Genomic DNA, 26,440 nt, shown 5'->3' with positions numbered 1-26,440 from the left:
ATGATTTTGTTCTCTTTCCCCCTCCCCTGACAGATGCATGAAGAAGCCGAGGGTCTCCTCGCTGTCCCACCAAAGCAAGCAGTACTTTGCACGGATGCAGAATCCTGACCACCGATGATGGTTTCTGTCTTGTTCTGGACATTGCCCGGCTGAGCAGCGGACCCCCGCACGGGAATAGAAGAACCCTCACAACTTGTGGGTTAGTTTTTTTTTTGTTTGTTTTTTTAAACCTGGGCAACGTTGGACAATTTTACCTTCTCACGTTCCACGTTTTCGGACTCCTCTGTATGCAACGGCCCAGCACTGAGCCTCCCCCCACAGATTGTACATTACCCCCCGCCTTGTACATGGACTTTTGTTACAGATTTCCCTCGCATGGGCTCCTCCACATCTACCAACCTCCTCAGGGGGAGAGACCCTGTTGTTGTACATTTTGAAAACACTAAGTGGTTGGGAGTGTAAACTTTATTATTATTATTATTTTTTTTTTTACACAATATGGACACAAACAACTTACCCAAAAAGTTATTACTGCGTTGGGGGGAGTGTGGGTTCACTTACTTTAATGACTTTCTACATCATTAAGATGCTTGTTGTGAATGGTCACTTTCATCCTGGTCGTTGTAATTCCAATATTGGCCACAAGGGGGTTTGGCCTGATTGCAGATGATTTAGTCACGTGATTAAGTTTTTTTGGGGGGTTTTTTGGACTTGGACGTTGGGTGACGTAATAGTGCGGTGAAATTCCCTTCGCGTAGGATCGCAATCGTCACGCGGACGGCCAGCAGGGTTGGATTTCTTCTGCCATTTGGGGGGGGAAGGGGCGCAATGATTAGGCCCGACATTGAGATCCTGTGTCGTTCATCTACATGTCATCTTCTCAGAATCCTCCAGCGACTTCAGGATTTTGAATTTGCGTCCAAAAACATCCAAAAATCCTAAAAAAAATTGGAGATATTTTGACCACATGATAAAAAATCGGGCTGATGCCGACACTTGATTGCTGCTCACTGATACCCGATTCCCGTCTCAGAAGATTTTGCAAGTGTCTTACGGCCGATCCCTCTGACCCAATGCATCCCCCCACCCCCGTTACCGCCGCCCCCTGGTACATTTCACTGCGACATTACCGGAAGCAACACAAGGAAATCCCTCATTTTTTTGCACATTCCGCCAGAAGGCAAAGAGGAAAAAAAAAGACAATCTATGATTTATAATTTTTTTTTCCTTTTCCTAATTTATCACGTCATGGATCCCGCAGAATATTTCTCGCACCAAACCCGCGTCTCGTCACGTCACGTTTTTTATTTTTTGTTCTTCATTATTTAATGCCAGTGTTCCTTGGATAATAGATTTGCACACGATTCACACAACGCGGTCAGTCATCGGAGGAGGCTGACGGCTGCGGGCACCTTTTTTTTTTTTTTTTTTCTAGGTTTATTTAGGTTTTATTTTTTAATTTGTTTTTCCTCGTTGATACATATCCGGGGGGAGAAGAAAAAAAAAAAACGACGGAAAATAGAAACTTTTTGCTGCCAGATCCCTTTAACCATTTGCAGCGCAAAGCGTTGAGCGTCGTCTGGCAGCGAAAGGGTGAAGATATGCAAATATGTATATAAATCGCATGGATACCGTCACTACATTGCGTGGATGTACCTCACGTGTTATCATGTCATGAATGGCTTGAGTGTGTCTGTATGTATATATATATATCCTCCTCTTCATCCAGCTGGACTGTTAGAATCCGTGCAAATGCTGAATTACGCGTGAGATGAACAGTGTAAATCCTAATCACAGGAGACATCCCCCTATTTGCTTACCCAGGAATCAGAGGTCGGCATTCAACGGCGAATACTGAAAAACTTTTGTTTCCTTCCGCGAAACAAAATGTATAAAATGCAATTAAAATTGTATAATAATTGAAGACGATCTGGTGTCTGGTTTTCTTTCAACTCTGGGGCAGAATCTTCAATCGGATCAATGATTTTCTTCTAAATTATTGCACTTTTCACCGCTGCCACTAGGTGGGTACTTCTCGCTTCCTACGGCTCACTATTCAGCTCTGCTGTATAGACTGGGACAGGGTAAGCAGAGTCATCTCATTAGTGTAAGGCCCCTTTCACACTAACCAATGATTTCCCTTGTCCTGCATTTCTGTGCCGCTTGAATCTGTGTATACGTTTTTCATCCATGTCTGTGCGTCACTGTATCCATATTTTAATCCTTATGGCACTGGATACAGCATATATATATATATATATATATATATATATATATATTTTGACGTATGGTACACAATGGTGTGCGCCACAAATGTTATACGTTCCCATAGACTTCTATGTGTAATACGGAGTGGAAATACTGGAGAAAATAGGACACGCTCAATGTAAAGATCCGTTTTTTTGCTAAACATAGACAGAAATTTTATTCATGATATGAAAGCAATCCAATCATGCAACGTTTCGATCCACTAAGGGATCTTCATCAGACACAGATTGCGAGGAGAGAGGTTGTCTGGAGGTGAGCGGAAGTACCGCTATGGCGCATGGAGGACACACGTGGTTTGTCCGTGTTTCTCCACCCTGCGCCATAGTGGTGACATGTATTATTTTCCACTATATTTTTTTTTTAACTTTTCGCTCACACTACGGTGGACAATATAGCCATGTAAATGGATGGTGCGGCTGTATGCTACCCGTATAAAGACCGGACGGGTAGCATACGGCCATTTTCATCCGATCCTGTGAAAGAGGCCTAAGGGGGATAAACGGGTCGGACCACCACTGATTAGAGGATCGGAGGCTGGAGAGAGGAGTTATGGAACCTATGGTGAAGGCTAAGCTGAATGGGGAGGTGATTGAAGGGCTGATGGGAAGTGGGAGAGCCCTTCTTCTACCTATAAGATACAAGACCCTCCTGATGAAGATAATATTTGGTTATACGCCTGTGTTCTGAGCCTCTTACTTACTAAAAGGTTAGGTTATTGCCATTCTCTCAGTAGAGTGTTCAACTTGCCTGCTTTGCTGTGTTAGACTGGGGCAGTATGTGCAGAGTCATCTCGAGGTCATTAGAGGGCAAAGGAGGTTTGTCATCTGCAGCCTATGGGATGAACGATTGCTGGGAGTCTGGCTGTAGGTCGCATCACCTAGACCTATCCCACAAGCCCCCTCACTATGACGTGTTACTGCGTCCACCCAGTGCTGGGCCCAGCCCCAGTCCTCTCGTTGGGTCATCAGTCGATGAACTCCGTATAAACATTGAGCAGATGCAAACTAGAATTTTTTTTTATTGTACATAAAATAGATTTACATTTTGGTAAAAAGAGTAATTTTCAAGACAAATTTACAAAAACCTCTGTATTAGTGTTCAGTCCATATTTAAAAAAAAAAAAATTATAAAAAATTTGTTCATACCTATAGTTTGTAGGTGCTTGTAGGGTGGGGGGTTAAGAGGATCTGAGGCTGCCCAATGTAATGGGTTCAGTAATATGGTTTCCTCCACTGTACATTGCTGGTGATTTATGTAACTAGAATTGCAGAGGAAGGGGCTCTAATGGCAGTTGAATGCACAGAGCACAGCAGTGTGAGGAGATCTCTCATTACAATCCTGGAATATAAATCCATATATCAGAGTCCTGCTATTACACAAAGGTATGATTGCACAGCTCTCGGGGGAAAATACATAACACTGGCTGCAGGGAGCACAGAGAAACAGCAGTGTGAGGATACAACCCCATTGTACTTGGGGAATCTGTAATCTTGGAATATATATCTTTATATCACAGTCCTGCTGTTACTACACAAATGTATAAATAGAAATCTCTCAAGGGACTATACAGAACATTGGTTGCAGGGAGGACAGCAGTGTGAGGACATGTGACCAGTGCACTTGGAGAAGCTACAATCCTGGAACATAAATTCATATTACACAGTCCTGCTGCTACCAACAACATACACAGAGGTCTGATTACACTGGCTGCAGTCTGTATGTCACTCCTGCTGACAGATTCCCTGATCATTCACTTTTCATCTAACTTCATAAATCTGTAGTACAATGGGATATAAGAACTTTCCTAAAACGTGTCATCTTTCTCTGTAAAGCTGTTTTCCTCCTCCCCTTCAGAGGCCGCTGAAGTTGTTAGTAAGTGCTTTATTCCCAACAGTACAGGTCAGTTTTTCTTTATAATATCCTATATGATCCTGCTGATGTTTCTGAATGAGAGAGGCTGCTGGAGATAATACTGTAGTAAGTTTCTATCCCACCCCAAGAGCTTTATTCACATCAGTCGGAATCCATCCTCTATATTGTCCTGTGTGGTCCTACAAATTCTCTTGTAGGAAGCAGTTTAGTGCCTACAATCTCTTGTATTGTGTGATCCATTCAGACACATTGTATCCAAATTGTAAAGTGTCTCTGGTTGTGGCCCCGGGTCCTTCTTTCTCACACCCTTGTAAACATGGCCAGGGGTGTAGATCACCTCAAAGGCTTATGGTACTATGCTCCATGACAAGCTTCCATCCACAAGCTGTCCTCTGTGTACATGACCGGAAGATGTGAGATATATGGAGTATATAGAGGAGACAAGTTGTGGCTGATTGGTAGATGGTGAAGGTTCTGGCCAGAGGAGGAGATATACTCAATGGACAACAGAGTTGAGGACAACTTGAAGGGATCTGATTTTGGAGAACACTGGTGATGCTGTTGATATCTGCCTGTGTAAGCTTTAGGTTGATGTGAGAGTCATATTTGTGGTATCAAAAGCCATGGAATCTTGTAGCCGTAACTCATTCCAAAAATCTGGAGTCCAGGGACACCAGTGCCCGACAGCAAATCTAAACAAAAGACTGTGTAGTGTAATGTTAAGAAAAGATCTAGTAGATTAGTTGTGGGATTAGAGCCTAGTGGAGAATGAAGAAGAGATCCAGTAGAGCGATCGGAGCCTAGTGGAGAGTATAGAGAAGATCCAGTAGAAGAGTGATGGGATTAGGAGCCTAGTGGAGAGTATAGAGAAGATCCAGTAGAGTAGCGGTGGGATTGAAGCCTAGTGGAGAGTAAAGAGAAGGTCCAGTAGAGGAGCGGTGGGATCGGAGCCTAGCGTAGAGTATAGAGAAGATCCAGTAGAGCAGTGGAGGGATCGGAGCCTAGTGGAGAGTAAAGAGAAGATCCAGTAGAGCAGCGGTGGGATTGGAGCCTAGTGGAGAGTAAAGAGAAGGTCCAGTAGAGGAGCGGTGGGATTGGAGTCTAGTGGACAGTATAGAGAAGATCCAGTAGAGTAGCGGTGGGATTGAAGCCTAGTGGAGAGTAAAGAGAAGATCCAGTAGAGGAGCGGTGGGATTGGAGCCTAGTGGAGAGTAAAGAGAAGGTCCAGTAGAGTAGCGGTGGGATTGAAGCCTAGTGGAGAGTAAAGAGAAGGTCCAGTAGAGGAGCGGTGGGATTGGAGTCTAGTGGAGAGTATAGAGAAGATCCAGTAGAGTAGCGGTGGGATTGAAGCCTAGTGGAGAGTAAAGAGAAGGTCCAGTAGAGGAGCGGTGGGATTGGAGCCTAGTGGAGAGTAAAGAGAAGGTCCAGTAGCGGAGCGGTGGGATTGGAGCTTAGTGGAGAGTATAGAGAAGGTCCGGTAGCGGAGCGGTGGGATTGAAGCCGAGATGCATTCTGTACGCAGTAGCGCTGAAGGGCTGTCTCTGTTTTTCAGGCTGGGATCAAAAGTTATTCTTAGTCTGGTGAACGTCTGACGCCAATACACTGAAATAATAGCTCTGGTAGGGGGATTTCTCAGATCAGGAAAGATGATGAATTTGGTCTTGTCCAATATTTAGAAGGTCCTCAAGATTCACATCCCAAAAATACCCCTTTAAGACTTCCTATCAATGTTCAGTTTTGATCCCGTCCCGTTTGACCTATAGTCTACCTTTTAATGCCTGGGTGTCTCATTGAAGTCCAGAAATCCAATGCCGATAAAGTTCTCATCAGCCTACAAGGATGAATGTATTTGACCCCACGGAGGTCGGACTCATTGGTTCACTGGGACTATTGAGGCTGATGGCTCTATCCTCGTCAGACCCTAATTCAGGATCCACAGACTGTATGAGATAGGTCGGACTATGTACTGTGGCAGTGTTCATCTGAGGCTTATATCCTTGTGCACCATCACTCCCATCATCCACTGTGCTGGTGTAGCTCTGGTTGAAGAACTCCAGGTAGAGCGGTAACTGGGATTGGTTCATCGGAGGATACAGAGAATTCTCATTGTCACAAGGGATGTAACATTCATTGACTTCCTCTTCACCATCGCTTGTGGTGTAAATCTCGTGTAGTTGTAATTCGGGGGAAACATTCACCTCTTTGTGCGTTTTGTGGGGTCTATTCTCTTGAAGGGTGACCACGTCCACTTTTTGGGGTTCACCGTATGTAGTCGGTACAGAATTTCTAATCAGTGGACCCTGGTGATGAGAACAATGTATGATCTACATGTTAGACTATTGGATAGAAGACTTCTGATATATTATGCTACTGGCAAAGACATTTTGAAAATATTCTTTGTATACTGTCTCCATGGTAACAGACTACAAACAACCTTTGTGTAGTCAGATCCTGCAGCAATGCATCCTCCTAGCTCCTGTATGGTACAGATGTAAGGATTAATAACTAAAGGAAACCTTTATATTTTTGGATTCAATATCCCCTAAAATCCTAAAGGTTCACACCAGAGAAGCCCCTTTATCTCTCCCAAAACTAAATTTGCAGCAAAATTTTCTTGATTTTTCCCACCACTTACTCAAAAGTCTAAACCTAAAACATTCCTATAACGAAAATACACGCAACACGTTGCAGCAAAGTGAGATCATCTTCTACTCTGGAGAAAAGTGGGAGGAGCATTGCTGAGGGTGGGCGTGGCCAGATAATTTGTTCTTCAGATTTCACTAAGACGGCTGGGAGCTTAGATCAAGGTTTGGTTCTGGGGCACGTCACAACTCGAAGAGACCTAGAACAATGGAGTTTTCCATGGAAAATAGATGAAAGGAGGAAAAAACTGAAAACATTTCATATTTTACCTTTGTTCCATTGAAGAACAAGATTTTGCTCTTGTTCGGGTCGGGAATATCCGGTAGAAATATTCTCTTGAGCCTATAAAGAAAGAAGATGGATGATGTAACGTCCACATGCGCCATGCCTGGGCCTGAGGGCTTACAATCTAAATTCCCTCTAATCTCATACACAAATAATTTTTTTTTATAGAATATCTAGAAGTTTTTAATGTGTAGTATCTGAAGGAAAATCTTGTGGGTGCGGTCACATGTTCTGCAAGCGTTGGGGCCGGATCGCATATGAGTTTCTAGAGAGGCCCCGCCCCATGTGGGTTAGCGTTGAGTTCATGGAACGTGTGACCACAGCCTTAGGAAACGCAACGCTAACCCACATGGGGCGAGGCCTCTCTCTGAAAACGCATATGCGATCGGGCCGCAACGCTAGCGGAACATGTGACTGTGACCTAACACAAGTCCAGCTCCCAGGGAGCAGGACTTGGTCTGATCCATATGCATTGCATTTATGATGATGATCCAGAAGATGAGGGAGCACTGCCCGGGATCTAGACTCCTGGATGTACAGTCACTAGGAGTCTGGTTGTCTGTGTAGTGTGAACACTCACCAGGCTCTCTTCCAGCATCCTATGATCAGTAGCAGAAGCCCCAGCGCAGACAATGTAATGACCGGCACAAGCATGGAGTGCAGCGCTGCTGCGGCTACAAGAGGGAGACAAGGACAGATTTAGCAGGGGGGCAGCGCTGGGGGAGCAGGGGGCAGTGCTGGGGGAGCAGGGGGGGTGATCATCAGTGCAGGTTCTCTAGTCCTTCGCAATTTCTGGATACAAAGTGTTATGTGCACATGAGCTCATAGCATAGAGACAGTACCACATCCAAAGCTGCATTCATAGGTCCAAACTTAGAATTTAGGTACAGTACCAGATCAATAACCTAGAACATAGATCACCTGCACAATCCAAATATCCAAACTTTGGAAATAAAGACGCCAATGGATCCAAACTGCAAAGAGAGGTCCGTACCTGCTGTATTATCATGCGCTAGTTGCAGCAGTCACCAGCTATGTGTTATACATCCGCTGCATGTTAGGAGGAGTAGTAGTGCAAGAGCAGAGCTATGTGTTATACATCCGCTGCATGTTAGGAGGAGTAGTAGTGCAAGAGCACAGCTATGTGTTATACACCCGGTGCATGCTAGGAGTAGTAGTTCCAGAGCACAGCTATGTGTTATACATCTGCTGCATGCTAGGAGTAGTAGTTCCAGAGCACAGCTATGTGTTATACATCCGCTGCATGCTAGGAGTAGTAGTTCCAGAGCACAGCTATGTGTTATACACCCGCTGCATGCTAGGAGTAGTAGTGCTAGAGCACAGCTATGTTATACACCTACTACATGCTGGGAGTAGTAGTTCTAGAGCACAGCTATGTTATACACCTACTACATGCTGGGAGTAGTAGTTCTAGAGCACAGCTATGTGTTATACCCTTTACACATTCAACGCATTATAATAGTCACTCACCGTCAGCGGGGGTGTGCGCCTCTATAAATTCTGCCATTGTTTCCCCTCCCCCGGTAATGGCCGTCACTGCTACTTTATATTTTCCATTTGGTTTCAGTTTATTTATTGTAATCTGCATTTTATTTGGGTCTTCGATATAGAATCTGCACAACCGAGAGCCACCTGCAAAATATCATGAGATGGAGATGAGATGGATGGGTAGGGGTGAGATATGGGGAAATGTGCATACATTGTGGTGATGATGTGGATAGGGATGAGATCTGAGGATACATTGTGGTGATGATGTGGATAGGGATGAGATCTGAGGATACATTGTGGTGATGATGTGGATAGGGATGAGATCTGAGGATACATTGTGGTGATGATGTGGATAGGGATGAGATCTGAGGATACATTGTGGTGATGATGTGGATAGGGATGAGATCTGAGGATACATTGTGGTGATGATGTGGATAGGGATGAGATCTGAGGATACATTGTGGTGATGATGTGGATAGGGATGAGATCTGAGGATACATTGTGGTGATGATGTGGATAGGGATGAGATCTGAGGATACATTGTGGTGATGATGTGGATAGGGATGAGATCTGAGGATACATTGTGGTGATGATGTGGATAGGGATGAGATCTGAGGATACATTGTGGTGATGATGTGGATAGGGATGAGATCTGAGGATACATTGTGGTGATGATGTGGATAGGGATGAGATCTGAGGATACATTGTGGTGATGATGTGGATAGGGATGAGATCTGAGGATACATTGTGGTGATGATGTGGACAGGGATGAGATCTGAGGATACATTGTGGTGATGATGTGGATAGGGATGAGATCTGAGGATACATTGTGGTGATGATGTGGACAGGGATGAGATATGTGGACACATTGTGGTGATGATGTGGATAGGGATGAGATATGTGGATAGATTGTGGTGATGATGTGGACAGGGATGAGATACGTGGACACATTGTGGTGATGATGTGGATAGGGATGAGATACGTGGACACATTGTGGTGATGATGTGGACAGGGATGAGATACGTGGACACATTGTGGTGATGATGTGGACAGGGATGAGATCCGTGGACACATTGTGGTGATGATGTGGATAGGGATGAGATATGTGGACACATTGTGGTGATGATGTGGACAGGGATGAGATCCGTGGACACATTGTGGTGATGATGTGGAGATCCTTCTTACCCCACTGTATAATGTCATCAGATTTCTCCAGGTCGCAGTCGTCTTTGGTGTCGTTCACGTAGACATTGTACCCGATTATAAATCCTTCCTGGGATCCGTCAGTCGGATACGGGGACCAGTCCAAGATTATGGATCTGGGCTCGATGTCACTTATTTTCACATTTGGCGTCACAGAAGACACTACAGGAATAGAGAGATCACCCACCAGTGCTATATAGCGGACCCCCCGGAGCAGCCAAGGGTCCGTACTCACCCAGCTCCTGCGTGTACCCCTCCATCTCCTCCAGGACCTGCTCCCCATCTCTCATACACCCCAATATTCTGAAGTTGTATCTGACTCCTGGCCTGAAGCCTCCTGAGAGGGAAAGGTTATTAGAGGTGGATTATAGGGGGAGCAAAACTTTGCAACCAATTTGAGTTTTTTTTTTTTTTTTTTTTTTTGAAACTTTATTTGCTGATAATTTCATGTGACAGGAAGTTTTGGTGAATTCTCTGTCCGGCTCTCACCTGATTGGATGATGACGTCCCCCTGGATGGTGGAGTTGTACTTCATCCACTGCAGGTCACAGTGAGGGGTCCGGGGGGCCGTGCACCACTCCACCACATAACCCTGTATACTAGGCCTCTGCTCCCACCTCATCAGTATTCCTCCATCTCTGCCGTACGTCCTACCAGGAATTATCTGCTCCGTACCTGAAGGAGACAATCACAGGATACAGACGCATAAAACACATCTCCAGGAATCTGTGACCTCCCGGATTATCTGTCTATCCATCTCATATCCAGAGAAAAGGGCAGAACAATAGTAAGAAGGAAATCACTGAGCAGAGGAGCCTTATTACAGGTAGAAACATTGTATATCAACTCAAAGAAGCTTTATTAGCAGAACCAAATACAAATAAGCATTGCCAAAGTATCTATCTACCTCATAACTATCTCGTATCTATCATATTTATCATGTATGTATGGCACATGTATCAGTATCTCTTCTCTCTATCTCATATCAATTCAATTCAGTGAAGCTTCATTGGCAGGACCAAATACAAATGAGCATTTTAAAGTATCTATCTAGCTATCTATCTCCTATCTATCTCCTATCTATCTATCTCATATCTATCCATCTCATATCATATCTATTCCTGTCTTCGTGTCCACAGAGGCAATTCCTCTTAGCATTATAGGATACATTGGGGGATTTATCACCAGCTTAGTGCACAAGCTCTGGAATAGGTTTAGTTCCCATTGTGCGGCCTATTTCTCCCCCTATGCCACTTTCATGCCAAATGGGCACGGAGGTGTGTGAATGCGGGGCATGGGGCATAACTGGCCTGCGCAGGGGTGTAACTAGGAGAGGCAGGGCCTTATAGCAAACTTCCTTATGGGGCCTCCCTTCCTGCTTAAAAATATACATACTACACCCCTATATACGCTCATATTTATACACCTATATACATAAACATACAGTTCTTGACTATTAACACAAATGTATATACGCATACATATACAGCATATATACAGCACATGTGTTATATACATATTATGCCATACAATGTGCAGCATAATATGTGTATAATGGTGCGCATCCTCCATTCAGATCAGACGACAGACACTGGGGGCCCCATAGCAACTGCTATGGCTGCTCCCCCTGTAGTTATGCCTCTGGCCCTGGCACAGGCTAAGTCGCTTTTGCTCTCTGTGCATCAATGTATAATAATTACCACCTATTGAATACATACATTTCATATACTGCACACTATTACACACCCTGGTATCCAGACTGACTATGGATAGACACGTGGAGAACGTACCACTCCTGGGATATGCAGGGATTCTCAGCTCGGCAGGTTGTGAGCCTCCAACCTTATTATGGGCGGAGATGCTGATGGTATATGCCCGTCTTCCGATAGATATTTGGGTGCTGTTCACACCTGAGACTGTGATTTCTCTATGCACAGGGGCGCCCTCCAGTGGCCAGAAACGTATGTTATAGTGAGTGATGAGTCCGTTGGCTCTGAATAATGAAGAGGGCTGAGGAGTAATGGTGGAGAGAATGGGTTAAAAAGAATTACACTAACTTTAGGCTATTATACAGATATAATATATATATATATTTTTACACAAGGCAATCCCTATTTACTGCCATGAGGGTTCTGCTGGTTTGAGGCTTTCTCTCTTTTCCTAAATCATTTCAAGTCAATGCAATACCCGGAGCAGCCTGCTGCCATGGGTGGCGCTGTTCTATATTATTCTATTATAGTCCCCTAGGCATACATATAATGAGCCTCTTACCCTCCAGTACAGGGTCACATGCCGTCCTTCACCATCCTCATCCTCATCAATATGCCTCCAGACATCCAAAACTCCGGTTGGCTCTGAAATGCATCAAAAAGAAATAGTAGAAATCTGTCATATCGGAGTAAATAACATAATTTTTTACAGTGACAAGAATGTTCCTGCCCCAGGGTCTGTAGGACCCCAATAGGAATAGACATCGAGGTATGTGATGACATTTTTGGTCCCTGTACCTACCACTAGGGGGAGGAACCAAAAAGAAAAGATCCCCCGACACAGACTGTGGATTTTATTTGCCCCAAATAAAGAACTGACTTTTATTCAAGAAGAAACACTGTGCCCGGGATCTTTTAGGTTCCTGTGTGTACTCCTCTCTGTGTTTCCTTCTCTGCTCAGAGATTTAACCGGTTTGGAATTTTCCAATTAGTTTTTACCACTAGGGAGAGCTCTGCAGACACAGATCCTTACACAGTTAATATGGGATATATACAGTATTGCATTTAGAAGTTCTATAGGTTTCTAATTGCTTCTGCTTGCTGTCAGTGAACTGATATTTTATGTAAAGAACCCTGTACTATTTGTGTCCTGGGGAGCATAGCTCGTTACATAGCATAATCGTTCAGAAGTCAGCAGAGTCATCTCCTTATCATTGATAGGTAGGGTCAGCAGAGTCATCTCCTTATCATTGATAGGTAGGGTCAGCAGAGTCAGCTCCTTATCATTGATAGGTTGGGTCAGCAGAGTCAGCTGCTTATCATTGATAGGTTGGGTCAGCAGAGTCAGCTCATTATCATTAATATGTAGGGTCAGCAGAGTCAGCTCCTTATCATTAATATGTAGGGTCAGCAGAGTCAGCTCCTTATCATTAGTAGGTAGGGTCAGCAGAGTCATCTCCTTATTATTGATAGGTAGGGTCAGCAGAGTCCTCTCCTTATCATTAATACGTAGGGTCAGCAGAGTCATCTCCTTATCATTAGTAGGTAGGGTCAGCAGGGTCATCTCCTTATCATTAGTAGGTAGGGTCAGCAGGGTCATCTCCTTATCATTAGTAGGTAGGGTCAGCAGAGTCATCTCCTTATCATTAATAGGTTGAGTCAACAGAGTCATCTCCTTATCATTGATATGTAGGGTCAGCAGAGTCATCTCCTTATCATTAATAGGTTGAGTCAACAGAGTCATCTCCTTATCATTGATAGGTTGGGTCAGCAGAGTCATCTCCTTATTATTGATAGGTAGGGTCAGCAGAGTCATCTCCTTATCATTAGTAGGTAGGGTCAGCAGGGTCATCTCCTTATCATTAGTAGGTAGGGTCAGCAGGGTCATCTCCTTATCATTAGTAGGTAGGGTCAGCAGGGTCATCTCCTTATCATTAGTAGGTAGGGTCAGCAGAGTCATCTCCTTATCATTAATAGGTAGGGTCAGCAGAGTCATCTCCTTATCATTGATATGTAGGGTCAGCAGAGTCAGCTCCTTATCATTGATAGGTTGGGTCAGCAGAGTCAGCTCCTTATCATTGATATGTAGGGTCAGCAGAGTCAGCTCCTTATCATTGATAGGTTGGGTCAGCAGAGTCAGCTCCTTATCATTGATATGTAGGGTCAGCAGAGTCAGCTCCTTATCATTGATAGGTTGGGTCAGCAGAGTCAGCTCCTTATCATTGATAGGTTGGGTCAGCAGAGTCATCTCCTTATCATTGATAGGTTGGGTCAGCAGATTCAGCTCCTTATCATTGATAGGTTGGGTCAGCAGAGTCAGCTCCTTATCATTGATAGGTTGGGTAAGCAGAGTCATCTCCTTATCACTGATATGTAGGGTCAGCAGAGTCAGCTCCTTATCATTGATAGGTTGGGTCAGCAGAGTCAGCTCCTTATCATTGATATGTAGGGTCAGCAGAGTCAGCTCCTTATCATTGATAGGTTGGGTCAGCAGAATCAGCTCCTTATCATTGATAGGTTGGGTCAGCAGAGTCAGCTCCTTATCACTGATAGGTTGGGTCAGCAGAGTCAGCTCCTTATCACTGATAGGTTGGGTCAGCAGAGTCAGCTCCTTATCACTGATAGGTTGGGTCAGCAGAGTCAGCTCCTTATCATTGATAGGTTGGGTCAGCAGAGTCAGCTCCTTATCATTGATAGGTTGGGTCAGCAGAGTCAGCTCCTTATCATTGATAGGTTGGGTCAGCAGAGTCAGCTCCTTATCATTGATAGGTTGGGTCAGCAGAGTCAGCTCCTTATCATTAATAGGTTGAGTCAACAGAGTCATCTCCTTATCATTGATATGTAGGGTCAGCAGAGTCAGCTCCTTATCATTGATAGGTTGGGTCAGCAGAGTCAGCTCCTTATCATTGATATGTAGGGTCAGCAGAGACAGCTCCTTATCATTGATAGGTTGGGTCAGCAGAGTCAGCTCCTTATCACTGATAGGTTGGGTCAGCAGAGTCAGCTCCTTATCATTGATATGTAGGGTCAGCAGAGTCAGCTCCTTATCATTGATAGGTTGGGTCAGCAGAGTCAGCTCCTTATCATTGATAGGTTGGGTCAGCAGAGTCAGCTCCTTATCATTGATAGGTTGGGTCAGCAGAGTCAGCTCCTTATCATTGATAGGTTGGGTCAGCAGAGTCAGCTCCTTATCATTGATAGGTTGGGTCAGCAGAGTCAGCTCCTTATCATTGATAGGTTGGGTCAGCAGAGTCAGCTCCTTATCATTGATAGGTTGGGTCAGCAGAGTCAGCTCCTTATCATTGATAGGTTGGGTCAGCAGAGTCAGCTCCTTATCATTGATAGGTTGGGTCAGCAGAGTCAGCTCCTTATCATTGATAGGTTGGGTCAGCAGAGTCAGCTCCTTATCATTGATAGGTTGGGTCAGCAGAGTCAGCTCCTTATCATTGATAGGTTGGGTCAGCAGAGTCAGCTCCTTATCATTGATAGGTTGGGTCAGCAGAGTCAGCTCCTTATCATTGATAGGTTGGGTCAGCAGAGTCAGCTCCTTATCATTGATAGGTTGGGTCAGCAGAGTCAGCTCCTTATCATTGATAGGTTGGGTCAGCAGAGTCAGCTCCTTATCATTGATAGGTTGGGTCAGCAGAGTCAGCTCCTTATCATTGATAGGTTGGGTCAGCAGAGTCATCTCCTTATCATTGATAGGTTGGGTCAGCAGAGTCAGCTCCTTATCATTAATATGTAGGGTCAGCAGTGTCATCTCAGTATGCAGTTCCCTGCCATGTTCTGCTCTTGGGGGAGTGGTAGTATTTATCACTTCCTATAAACTGTATTCGTATATGGACATTTTTCTGGCCATTGACTTCCATTCATTGCAGCTGGCATATAGTGCTGCACTGTGTGGATAGGGGTGTATAATGTACTATATATACTGTACTAACCGTCCTCCCGTGTCCAGACTGGGAGATGAGTCCAGCTGCTCCACCCGGCCAGGGATGACTCCGCCATACAGCGCACCCCCAGGTCATAGCGGGTGTGGGGGTGTAATCCGCTGAGGTCCACCTGGTAGATGTCGGTGGGAAGTTTCCCTGCAGTCATCAGGTTCACCTGAATGGAGTAAAGATATAAGGGACATAGTGTATAACTGTCCCACAGCCTCCTGCTTCTCCATTGTCCCCTAGACATCAGGGCTGTATCACTGCTTCCAGGACCAACACATGTACCTACTACTAGGACCTTACAACCAGCGGGGCAATAAGCTCTAGGACCCCCACAAATCAGCGGATGAAGCGCCCCTATACTAAGAAAGGGACCCCCCCCCCTTCTAAGAAGAGACACAAGTATCTCAGAAGGTCACATACCTGGTTCTCCTGGACCGGCACCTGGCAGTGGATGCGGAGGGACGTGTAGTTCGCTCTCAGGGACCAGATTAACGAGATGTCGGAGGCGTTCACGTAACTCGCTGTCAAACTGGAAGGAGCCAGGAGCAGAACTGGTGAGCGGGAAAAAGATGTATAACTGGGGTGACACATTGTAATAAAAACAAAACGAGGAGGAGGAAGGTAAAACATTGTTTACAGGATCAAGGACACCCCCCCAACAGGTAACACCCAGCTGTTAGACAAATGGGCGGAGTCAGTATATAACCCCCCAGCATGTAATATTCAGGAAAAAGAATGATCATATGTGTAGATAAAGATGAAGGAGCCCTCACTGTCCTCTCCATTATTCACTGTATTACAGGAATATATCAGTGTTGTCTAAGGCACTTCATTAGCTTTCAGGACAAACCTTTCCCATTTCCTAAATATCTGTCATTGTAGAAACAATTCCACTTTTATCTTTATGCAAAAGAGACCCTCAGTGCTCTAGGGGCGGGGCCTTTCCTTTTAGTGCACCCATTTATGTCCTTCTCTGCTGCCTATCATTACACATCATCCCCTGATTACACAATGTTTGACACCCCACAAAGAAAGAAGGTGTAGAAAGAAAGAAATGGGTGCACCAGTAGCCATGACCACACCCCTAGTGCACTGAAAACTCAATTTGTATAAAGGTAAAAGTGCTGGTCTTACTTGTGGGGGGATTTGGACATTCCTTTTAACTCAATGTAAACCACCACCAAATTGATTTCTTTAAGTAATTCTTTCTTTCTCCTGTGGGGGCGCCGCAGGGAAAGTGAACGGCTGGTGCCATGTTCTTGTTGATAGACACTGCAGGACCCATGAGGTTCTATGTAAATTGCTCCTTAATACATGATTAATGCCAGTAGGGTGCAGGTAAAGCACTAATAATATTATTCTTATGACTTTTTCTAGATTTATTTAGCGGTAGCACTTACCTCTCTGCTTCAGATTCACAATGGAGTTGATGCTCCGTTCCCCCAGTACGTGTTTGGCGATCAGTGTGAAGTTATAGATCTGCTGTTTCTCTTTGATCGGCCAATCACAATTGTTTCTATGGCAGGGAATGGATTTCATGGAGAACCTTCAGAAGACAGGGACTTATAATCAGATACAGAAAGATAATAAGAGGTAGGTAGACAATGAGCTGTAAAATATGTTACTAATATACTAGAGAGACAGTGAGAAGGGAGAGGAGGAAGATGCAGCTGCAGGATCAGTGTGCATGTGCTGTGAGAAGGGAGAGGAGGAGGATGCAGCTGCAGGATCAGTGTGTATGTGCTGTGAGAAGGGAGAGGAGGAGGATGCAGCTGCAGGATCAGTGTGTGTGTGCTGTGAGAAGGGAGAGGAGGAGGATGCAGCTGCAGGATCAGTGTGTATGTGCTGTGAGAAGGGAGAGGAGGAGGATGCAGCTGCAGGATCAGTGTGTATGTGCTGTGAGAAGGGAGAGGAGGAGGATGCAGCTGCAGGATCAGTGTGTATGTGCTGTGAGAAGAGGAGGATGCAGCTGCAGGATCAGTGTGTATGTGCTGTGAGAAGGGAGAGGAGGAGGATGCAGCTGCAGGATCAGTGTGTATGTGCTGTGAGAAGGGAGAGGAGGAGGATGCAGCTGCAGGATCAGTGTGTATGTGCTGTGAGAAGGGAGAGGCGGAGGATGCAGCTGCAGGATCAGTGTGCATGTGCTGTGAGAGGGGAGAGGAGGAGGATGCAGCTGCACGATCAGTGTGCATGTGCTGTGAGAAGGGAGAGAAGGAAGATGCAGCTGCAGGATCAGTGTGTATGTGCTGTGAGAAGGGAGAGGCGGAGGATGCAGCTGCAGGATCAGTGTGTATGTGCTGTGAGAAGGGAGAGGAGGAGGATGCAGCTGCAGGATCAGTGTGTATGTGCAGTGAGAAGGGAGAGGAGGAGGATGCAGCTGCAGGATCAGTGTGTATGTGCTGTGAGAAGGGAGAGGATGAGGATGCAGCTGCAGGATCAGTGTGTATGTGCTGTGAGAAGGGAGAGGAGGAGGATGCAGCTGCAGGATCAGTGTGTATGTGCTGTGAGAAGGGAGAGGAGGAGGATGAAGCTGCAGGATCAGTGTGTATGTGCTGTGAGAAGGGAGAGGCGGAGGATGCAGCTGCAGGATCAGTGTGTATGTGCTGTGAGAAGGGAGAGGCGGAGGATGCAGCTGCAGGATCAGTGTGTATGTGCTGCGAGAAGGGAGAGGAGGAGGATGCAGCTGCAGGATCAGTGAGTATGTACTGTGAGAAGGGAGAGGCGGAGGATGCAGCTGCAGGATCAGTGTGTGTGTGCTTTGAGAAGGGAGAGGAGGAGGATGCAGCTGCAGGATCAGTGTGTGTGTGCTTTGAGAAGGGAGAGGAGGAGGATGCAGCTGCAGGATCAGTGTGTGTGTGCTTTGAGAAGGGAGAGGAGGAGGATGCAGCTGCAGGCTCAGTGTGTATGTGCTGTGAGAAGGGAGAGGAGGAGGATGCAGCTGCAGGCTCAGTGAGTATGTGCTGTGAGAAGGGAGAGGAGGAGGATGCAGCTGCAGGATCAGTGTGTGTGTGCTTTGAGAAGGGAGAGGAGGAGGATGCAGCTGCAGGCTCAGTGTGTATGTGCTGTGAGAAGGGAGAGGAGGAGGATGCAGCTGCAGGATCAGTGTGTATGTGCTGTGAGAAGAGGAGGATGCAGCTGCAGGATCAGTGTGTATGTGCTGTGAGAAGGGAGAGGAGGAGGATGCAGCTGCAGGATCAGTGTGTATGTGCTGTGAGAAGAGGAGGATGCAGCTGCAGGATCAGTGTGTATGTGCTGTGAGAAGGGAGAGGAGGAGGATGCAGCTGCAGCATCAGTGTGTATGTGCTGTGAGCGGGAGGATCATGTTACAGTCTGTCTGTAGTAGGAGGCGTGGAACAGGGAAGATCAATGGAGGGAGACCTCATGCATTCACAGATGTTATCCAGAGGCGGATATTATTTCTGACTGTGCTACATCCTATACACAACTGCAGGAGGTAGGAAGGGGATTATTATTTTATAGCATGGAAACTTATTACATTTTAACTTAAAGGAAATCTACCACTTGTTTTGATGCATTATGAACCAAACATAGCTTGAGAATGCTGTAGCTACACTGATGCAGAAACATATCTTGTTTAATCCCTGAACCGAGTAGTTTGGCTCAAAAAACAATTATAAAATTCAGGACCTTGGGAAAGCTGGGTGCCCTGTCTGCATACATAAACACATTACACAGAGCTTCCTGAACTGTCCAGGCAGGACTAATAAACCTGAGCTGGATGACTTGTACACAGCAGCGGGGGAATGGTGCATCGATTGATTACTTCTGCCTGTCAGGGACAACACAGTGATGACATATTCTCGGCTTATGCTGAGCAGGATAAGGCTGGAGCAATGTATAATTAGGGTGAGAAGAAGCCACAGGAGCGACAATATGATAACTTTATAATAGTTTTTTCAGCAAAGCCACTTGGCTCAGGAATTAAACAAGATATGTTCCTGCATCAGCATTCTCAGGGCATGTTTAGTACATAATGTAACAAATGGTAGATTTCTTTTAAAAGCGTTGTGATACCTGACAATGGAAATTACAGCGGATTTGACTTTTCAAACATCTACTAAGCAGCTCTATACCAGCAACCCCGGTTCTGCCCCCTAAATAATGTGGATCCCCTCAAAGTGCAGGATTGACCATATAATAATCTTGTTGGAAACCAGTGACTGAAGAAGCAGAAATTCTACTACTTGATGGTAGAACCTTTTAAATAGGAATTTATCAAAAGAGTAAATTCTTCCCCATAAATGTCCCAGCATTCTGCGTGATTTTAGTATAGGTCAGAGGGGTATTTAGTGCATAGTCTTTGTATGACAAAAATACTTCAGTTACAATATAATATTAATATATATGTATGTATGTATATATACAGAGAGAAAGAGCAATACAATATTATATCATTTAAAACAATGTAATAATCTAAAATAATGCAATATAGAATAACATTATGTGATAAGTAATACAATGTATAATGTAATATCCTAGTATAATACATTGTAATATAATACATTACTTTCTAATTTACTACACTGTGATATTATACCATCACATAAATCATAAAATACAATATAACGTTGTGCAATATGATATACATTGGCTATTGGACGATCGATCATGACATTCCACATTCAGTCACTAGGTGGCAGCATAAAGCCAGGATCACTGATCGCCCCCTGATCCAAGAAGAAAAAACTTGCTGGAAAGTGAGACTGCTGTAAATAAAGATGGAGGATCCATAATGGAGGAGGGAAGGCATTGGACAGTTTATAGAATCTACTCACCATTCTTGTAGGGTGTAATTCACACTCAGAGACCTAAAATAGTTGTGCCTTGCTCCGGGGTCCCAGCGGCAGCTCAGTGATTGCAGATCTTGGGTGCTACAGGAAAAGTGTTTGGGCTCATCTGGTAATTCTGTGAGATGAGAGGGACCCAGAGGTGAGGGGATAGAGACCTCCAATAACCCCCCCATGTATATAGCTTTATACTGGCCTGCTCAAGCCCCACCCACTTGTCTATGTGTTCCTTTCTTAGACATCACATACAGTACCATATAGCAGCCATATAGCACTTACATAACATCATATCCATATATAAGATGATAGCACAGGGGGTAAGATGTTTCGGACTTGGTGCACTATATGGGGGTTGGAGATGACCACGGATCTGGGGGTGACACTTACTGGTGACGAGGAGCACGGTCCCAGGATTCGCCATGTTTCCGTTTTTGTCCAGCACACAGATGACGTTACTTCCTTCTGATTTTGTCATTTTCACATTTTTTACCGAAATTACAAAACTGTCCGTTCCCAAGTCCTGAGATGGTTTCACCTTCACACCGCCATATGTCATTTCTCGTACCGTCCGACCCGGAACGGGCAAGCAGCAAAATGTGACGTCAGACCCCACCAGGACCACCCGCTCATGGGGGAAGATTGTAGTGCGATTTCTTTCCTTGTTCTGCCCTGTGGGCAAAAGAATGTAAAGGAATAAGGGGTTAATTCATTCTTATTTTTTTCCTAGATCTCTGCTTGCAGTCAGTGAATGGAAACTCTCCTGTCTCCATTCAGAGGTAGCAACCCTGTACATAGCTAGTCCTGCTCTCACCAGTCTAGACAATGCTCTGTGAGCTAAACACATCAGCACAGATCTCTCTGCTGGTTTGTTACAATGTATCAGTATGGGGTCCAGGCTGTTAAGCTCACAGAGCACTGTCTAGGCACTGCCTGTACACAGATAGTCCTGCCCTCAGCTGAGAAGTGAAGACAATTGTATCCAGTCTAGACAATGCTCTGTGAGCTAAACTGTGTGGACTCCAGACTGATGCAATGTAACAAATTAGCAGATATCTGTGCAGCAGCTGCTGGTGTCCTTAGCTCACAGAGCATTGTCTAGAGTGGATACAATTGTCTCCACTTCTCAGTTGAGAGCCGGACTAGCTACGCAGAGGGTCAGTGCCTCTGAATGGAAGCATTAAGGTTTTCATTCACTGACAGCAAGCATTGCAATAGGATTAGGATTCCTAACATTAAATAGTGTGCAGTCACCACTGGGGGGAGCTCACACCATGGACATTTTTACAGTTGTGCAATAAACCATATTGGTGTAGGAAGAAAGTTGTTACAAAACTTTGCAGGTCATGTTTGGGGGGTTTCTGGGTTTAAAGATCCCCCATGTTCCCCCCTATAGGTAGCACTTTATATAGGACTAGAGGGCAGATTACAATGTATTTGTACCCAGTGTTCCATGCTGGAGACACTATACTATTACTACTAATGGAGATGATTTCTCCTGCGGTCACACGGACAGGGATTTCCCTTCTCATATTTCATTTTCCCAGCAAAAAACATTACTAAGCACAAATTTACTCCGAAACCTCAAACAGTGAAAACAAGATTCCAAATAAGCGACCACATACAGCTCCTGCCCCCCATCCCTGCCCCTGTGTCCTATCCCCCAGATCCCGCCGTATCCCTGCCCCCTGAATCTTTCATGTTATCTGCCCCTTCCATCCTCCCTGTAAATCCTGCCCCTGCTCTTCTCCCTGCATCCTGCCCACTAGACCCCAACTTATATCCCCCCTGTATCCTGATTCTGCCCCTGCACCTTGTAAACTGCCCTTTCATCCTGTCTCCTGCCCCCATTGTGCCGCTGCATCCTGCGCTTATATCCTGTGTAATGTGGGGGCAGCTGGGTTCTCAGGTCGGAGGGGCTGGGTGTACCTGCGGCCTGGCGCCAGTGTTATGTCACGGTGGGTACATGAGTAAAACATGACGTCACGCGGGCCGGAAGACGAGTAGACAGAGCCACGGGGAGAAGAAGCCGCTATAGAGTTTTTCTATCTACTGCCAAAACCACCTATATTATAATCCATTACTCCACTTGGTGAAGTCTGCTATATGTCCTGGAGAGGTGGGGGGAGTCTGCTATGTGTCCTGGAGAGGTGGGGGGAGTCTGCTATGTGTCCTGGAGAGGTGGGGGGAGTCTGCTATGTATCCTGGAGAGGTGGGGGGAGTCTGCTATGTGTCCTGGAGAGGTGGGGGGAGTCTGCTATGTGTCCTGGAGAGGTGGGGGGAGTCTGCTATGTGTCCTGGGGAGGTGGGGGGAGTCTGCTATGTGTCCTGGAGAGGTGAGGGGAGCCTGCTATGTGTCCTGGAGAGGTGGGGGGAGTCTTCTATATGTCCTGGAGAGGTGGGGGGAGTCTGCTATGTGTCCTGGGGAGGTGGGGGGAGTCTGCTATATGTCCTGGAGAGGTGGGGGGGGGTCTACTATGTGTCCTGGAGAGGTGGGGGGAGTCTGCTATGTGTCCTGGGGAGGTGGGGGGAGTCTGCTATATGTCCTGGAGAGGTGGGGGGAGTCTGCTATGTGTCCTGGGGAGGTGGGGGGAGTCTACTATGTGTCCTGGAGAGGTGGGGGGAGTCTGCTATATGTCCTGGAGAGGTGGGGGGAGTCTGCTATATGTCCTGGAGAGGTGGGGGGAGTCTGCTATGTGTCCTGGGGAGGTGGGGGGAGTCTGCTATATGTCCTGGAGAGGTGGGGGGAGTCTACTATGTGTCCTGGAGAGGTGGGGGGAGTCTGCTATGTGTCCTGGGGAGGTGGGGGGAGTCTACTATGTGTCCTGGAGAGGTGGGGGGAGTCTGCTATATGTCCTGGAGAGGTGGGGGGAGTCTGCTATATGTCCTGGAGAGGTGGGGGGAGTCTGCTATGTGTCCTGGAGAGGTGAGGGGAGCCTGCTATGTGTCCTGGAGAGGTGAGGGGAGTCTGCTATATGTCCCGGAGACGTGGGGGGGGGGGGAGTCTGCTATATGTCCTGGAGAGGTGGGGGGAGTCTGCTATGTGTCCTGGAGAGGTGGGGGAGCTCTGCTATATGTCCTGGAGAGGTGGGGGGAGTCTACTATGTGTCCTGGAGAGATGGGGGAGCCTGCTATGTGTCCTGGGGAGGTGGGGGGAGTCTGCTATGTGTCCTGGAGAGGTGAAGGAGTCTGCTGTGTGTCCTGGAGAGGTGGGGGGAGTCTGCTATGTGTCCTGGAGAGGTGAGGGGAGTCTGCTATGTGTCCTGGAGAGGTGGGGGGAGTCTGCTATATGTCCTGGAGAGGTGAAGGAGTCTGCTGTGTGTCCTGGAGAGGTGGGGGGAGTCTGCTATATGTCCTGGAGAGGTGGGGGGAGTCTGCTATGTGTCCTGGAGAGGTGAGGGGAGCCTGCTATGTGTCCTGGAGAGGTGAGGGGAGTCTGCTATATGTCCCGGAGACGTGGGGGGGGGGGGAGTCTGCTATATGTCCTGGAGAGGTGAGGGCAGTCTGCTATGTGTCCTGGAGAGGTGGGGGGAGTCTGCTATGTGTCCTGGAGAGGTGGGGGGAGTCTGCTATGTGTCCTGGAGAGGTGGGGGGAGTCTGCTATGTGTCCTGGAGAGGTGAGGGGAGTCTGCTATGTGTCCTGGAGAGGTGAGGGGAGCCTGCTATGTGTCCTGGAGAGGTGAGGGGAGCCTGCTATGTGTCCTGGAGAGGTGGAGGGAGTTTGCTATGTGTCCTAGGGAGGTGGGGGGAGTCTGCTATATGTCCTGGAGAGGTGGGGGGGGGGCTGCTATGTGTCCTGGAGAGGTGGGGGGAGTCTGCTATGTGTCCTGGAGAGGTGGGGGGGGAGTCTGCTATGTGTCCTGGAGAGGTGCGGCGAGTCTGCTATGTGTCCTGGAGAGGTGAGGGGAGTCTGCTATGTGTCCTGGAGAGGTGAGGGGAGTCTGCTATGTGTCCTGGGGAGGTGGGGGGGTCCGCTATGTGTCCTGGGGAGGTGGAGGGAGTCTGCTATGTGTCCTAGGGAGGTGGGGGGAGTCTACTATGTGTCCTGGAGAGGTGAAGGAGTCTGCTATGTGTCCTGGAGAGGTGGGGGGAGTCTACTATGTGTCCTGGAGAGGTGAAGGAGTCTGCTATGTGTCCTGGGGAGGTGGAGGGAGTCTGCTATGTGTCCTAGGGAGGTGGGGGGAGTCTGCTATGTGTCCTGGAGAGGTGGGGGAGCTCTGCTATGTGTCCTGGAGAGGTGGGGGGGGGAGTCTGCTATGTGTCCTGGAGAGGTGGGGGGGGAGTCTGCTATGTGTCCTGGAGAGGTGAGGGGAGTCTGCTATGTGTCCTGGGGAGGTGGGGGAGCTCTGCTATGTGTCCTAGGGAGGTGGGGGGAGTCTGCTATGTGTCCTGGAGAGGTGGGGGAGCTCTGCTATGTGTCCTGGAGAGGTGGGGGGGGAGTCTGCTATGTGTCCTGGAGAGGTGGGGGGGGAGTCTGCTATGTGTCCTGGAGAGGTGGGGGGAGTCTGCTATGTGTCCTGGAGAGGTGGGGGGGGGCTGCTATGTGTCCTGGAGAGGTGGGGGGGGAGTCTGCTATGTGTCCTGGAGAGGTGAGGGGAGTCTGCTACGTGTCCTGGAGAGGTGAGGGGAGTCTGCTATATCTCCTGGAGAGGTGGGGGGGGGGGGGAGTCTGCTATGTGTCCTGGAGAGGTGAAGGAGTCTGCTATGTGTCCTGGAGAGGTGAAGGAGTCTGCTGGAGTCTGGATAGGTGGGGGGGTCTTATGTGTCTACTGAAGAAGTAGAACTGTTTGCTGTGAATACTGGGGAAAAGGAAGTGTCAGCATCATCTCACCATGATGGGTGGTCCATGGACCCCACTCGCTCCAGTTTATTTCCACTTTTGGACCCCTTCCTACAACTGCGGCCCGAATACGTACAGAATGAGAGTCACATTCCAGGGGAAGCGATGAATCCCAGCTCCAGTGGAAAGTTGTGTGACTTGTGGAAAGATCCGGCTGCAAATATTCCTAGAATACAACAAATGTCAGAAAAATTCAGAGGAAAATTAGGAATGAAATTAGTGAATAGCCGCTGTTGACTTGGGCCCTGTAGTCAGGGGGGAGGGGGCTTCTGGCAGGTAGGTCTCAACTAGATACCTTAATTTTACTCTAAAATGGGTGTGATTGGTGCCCACCCAGTAAATATTTCTATAATGGAAACCATCAGTAATTATGATGCTGCTACATAATCTATGACGTGACAGATTTATCATCTTTTACACTAAAAAACTACAAATGTATGAGATAGATAGATATGAGATAGATAGATAGATAGATAGATAGGAGATAGATAGATAGATAGATAGGAGATAGATAGATAGATAGATAGATAGATAGATAGATAGATAGGAGATAGATAGATAGATAGGAGATAGATAGATAGATAGATATTAGATAGATATGAGATAGATAGATAAGAGATAGATAGATATGAGATAGATAAGAGATAGATAGGAGATGGATAATAGACTTACATTTTCTATGATATTCATCTTTTCAGACCGGGCCACCTGGATGTGGAACCTCATGTCAGTATCGGTCTCCTCCATCTTTCTGGTGACCGTCCCCTCTAGCAGTAATCTGTGGTGCAGGGAGTCAGCGCTGATCTCCAGGGTCACTGGTGGGGGAGACACTTCTACTTCTAAAACATAAAAAGCATCAAAGCAAAAATAAGTAATATGCAGGCGTAAACTTTCTATAAGTACAGCCAGATCCTAGAACGTAGACACCAGATCCTCAGCCCATCCCACCTGAGCTGGAGGAAGGAGAAGCCAGAGGAGGATCTCATCAAGTTCCTTCATTGTGCTGGGATCTGGGACTTTTTGGCACAATGATCCCTGATCCATACAGTCACCCAAGGTCCTCACCTGTATCCCTCCATCCAATGTAGAGGTCCAAACCTCCAACCCCTCCTGCCAAGACCTCTATCCATCTATCCATGCAAGAAAGAGGTCCTCACCTCCATTCCCAGATCTAAGCTAGTGCTGCTCACCTCCAACCCTATTCAATGACATTGTTTTTATGGAGCTAAACCAAGAGTGGCTCCTCTTAGGTGGTAGGACCTCTCTACAGCGCTGTGGTTAGACTTTGGGGCAGATTTACTTACGTGGTCCATTCGCGATCCAGCGGCGCGTTCTCTGCGGTGGATTCGGGTCTTCCGGCGATTC

The 26,440-nt window shown here is 46.7% G+C and overlaps 2 protein-coding genes across 3 annotated transcripts in view; one reads left to right on the top strand and one right to left on the bottom strand.

Annotated features, from left to right (window-relative positions):
* Nucleotides 1-1,929, top strand: part of RICTOR (RPTOR independent companion of MTOR complex 2) — a 62,010-nt gene extending 60,081 nt beyond the window's left edge. For both annotated transcript variants that reach the window (XM_072135336.1, XM_072135328.1), the window contains one exon: nucleotides 34-1,929. In XM_072135336.1, coding sequence (XP_071991437.1) covers nucleotides 34-108 — 75 coding nt within the window. In that variant the 3' untranslated portion in view covers nucleotides 109-1,929. The remainder of the gene's footprint in view (nucleotides 1-33) is intronic.
* A 3,208-nt stretch (nucleotides 1,930-5,137) lies between these two features.
* LOC140118003 (oncostatin-M-specific receptor subunit beta-like) overlaps nucleotides 5,138-26,440 on the bottom strand; it is a 31,559-nt gene continuing 10,256 nt past the window's right edge. The window contains exons 3-18 of the mRNA XM_072135314.1: nucleotides 25,748-25,914; nucleotides 25,067-25,241; nucleotides 20,626-20,907; nucleotides 20,227-20,356; nucleotides 16,831-16,976; nucleotides 15,851-15,981; nucleotides 15,431-15,596; nucleotides 12,052-12,134; nucleotides 11,571-11,790; nucleotides 10,270-10,455; nucleotides 10,016-10,117; nucleotides 9,763-9,942; nucleotides 8,560-8,721; nucleotides 7,649-7,742; nucleotides 7,053-7,125; nucleotides 5,138-6,440 (exon numbers count right to left, since the gene is read on the bottom strand). Of these exons, the coding sequence (XP_071991415.1) occupies nucleotides 5,967-6,440; nucleotides 7,053-7,125; nucleotides 7,649-7,742; nucleotides 8,560-8,721; nucleotides 9,763-9,942; nucleotides 10,016-10,117; nucleotides 10,270-10,455; nucleotides 11,571-11,790; nucleotides 12,052-12,134; nucleotides 15,431-15,596; nucleotides 15,851-15,981; nucleotides 16,831-16,976; nucleotides 20,227-20,356; nucleotides 20,626-20,907; nucleotides 25,067-25,241; nucleotides 25,748-25,914 (2,771 nt within the window). The 3' untranslated portion in view covers nucleotides 5,138-5,966. The remainder of the gene's footprint in view (nucleotides 6,441-7,052; nucleotides 7,126-7,648; nucleotides 7,743-8,559; nucleotides 8,722-9,762; nucleotides 9,943-10,015; nucleotides 10,118-10,269; nucleotides 10,456-11,570; nucleotides 11,791-12,051; nucleotides 12,135-15,430; nucleotides 15,597-15,850; nucleotides 15,982-16,830; nucleotides 16,977-20,226; nucleotides 20,357-20,625; nucleotides 20,908-25,066; nucleotides 25,242-25,747; nucleotides 25,915-26,440) is intronic.

Source organism: Engystomops pustulosus, chromosome 1 (assembly GCF_040894005.1).
Source record: "Engystomops pustulosus chromosome 1, aEngPut4.maternal, whole genome shotgun sequence".
NCBI classification, from domain to species: domain Eukaryota; kingdom Metazoa; phylum Chordata; class Amphibia; order Anura; family Leptodactylidae; genus Engystomops; species Engystomops pustulosus.
The sequence above is the reverse complement of the archived record's forward strand: the minus strand, read 5'-3'. Positions and strand labels throughout refer to the sequence as shown.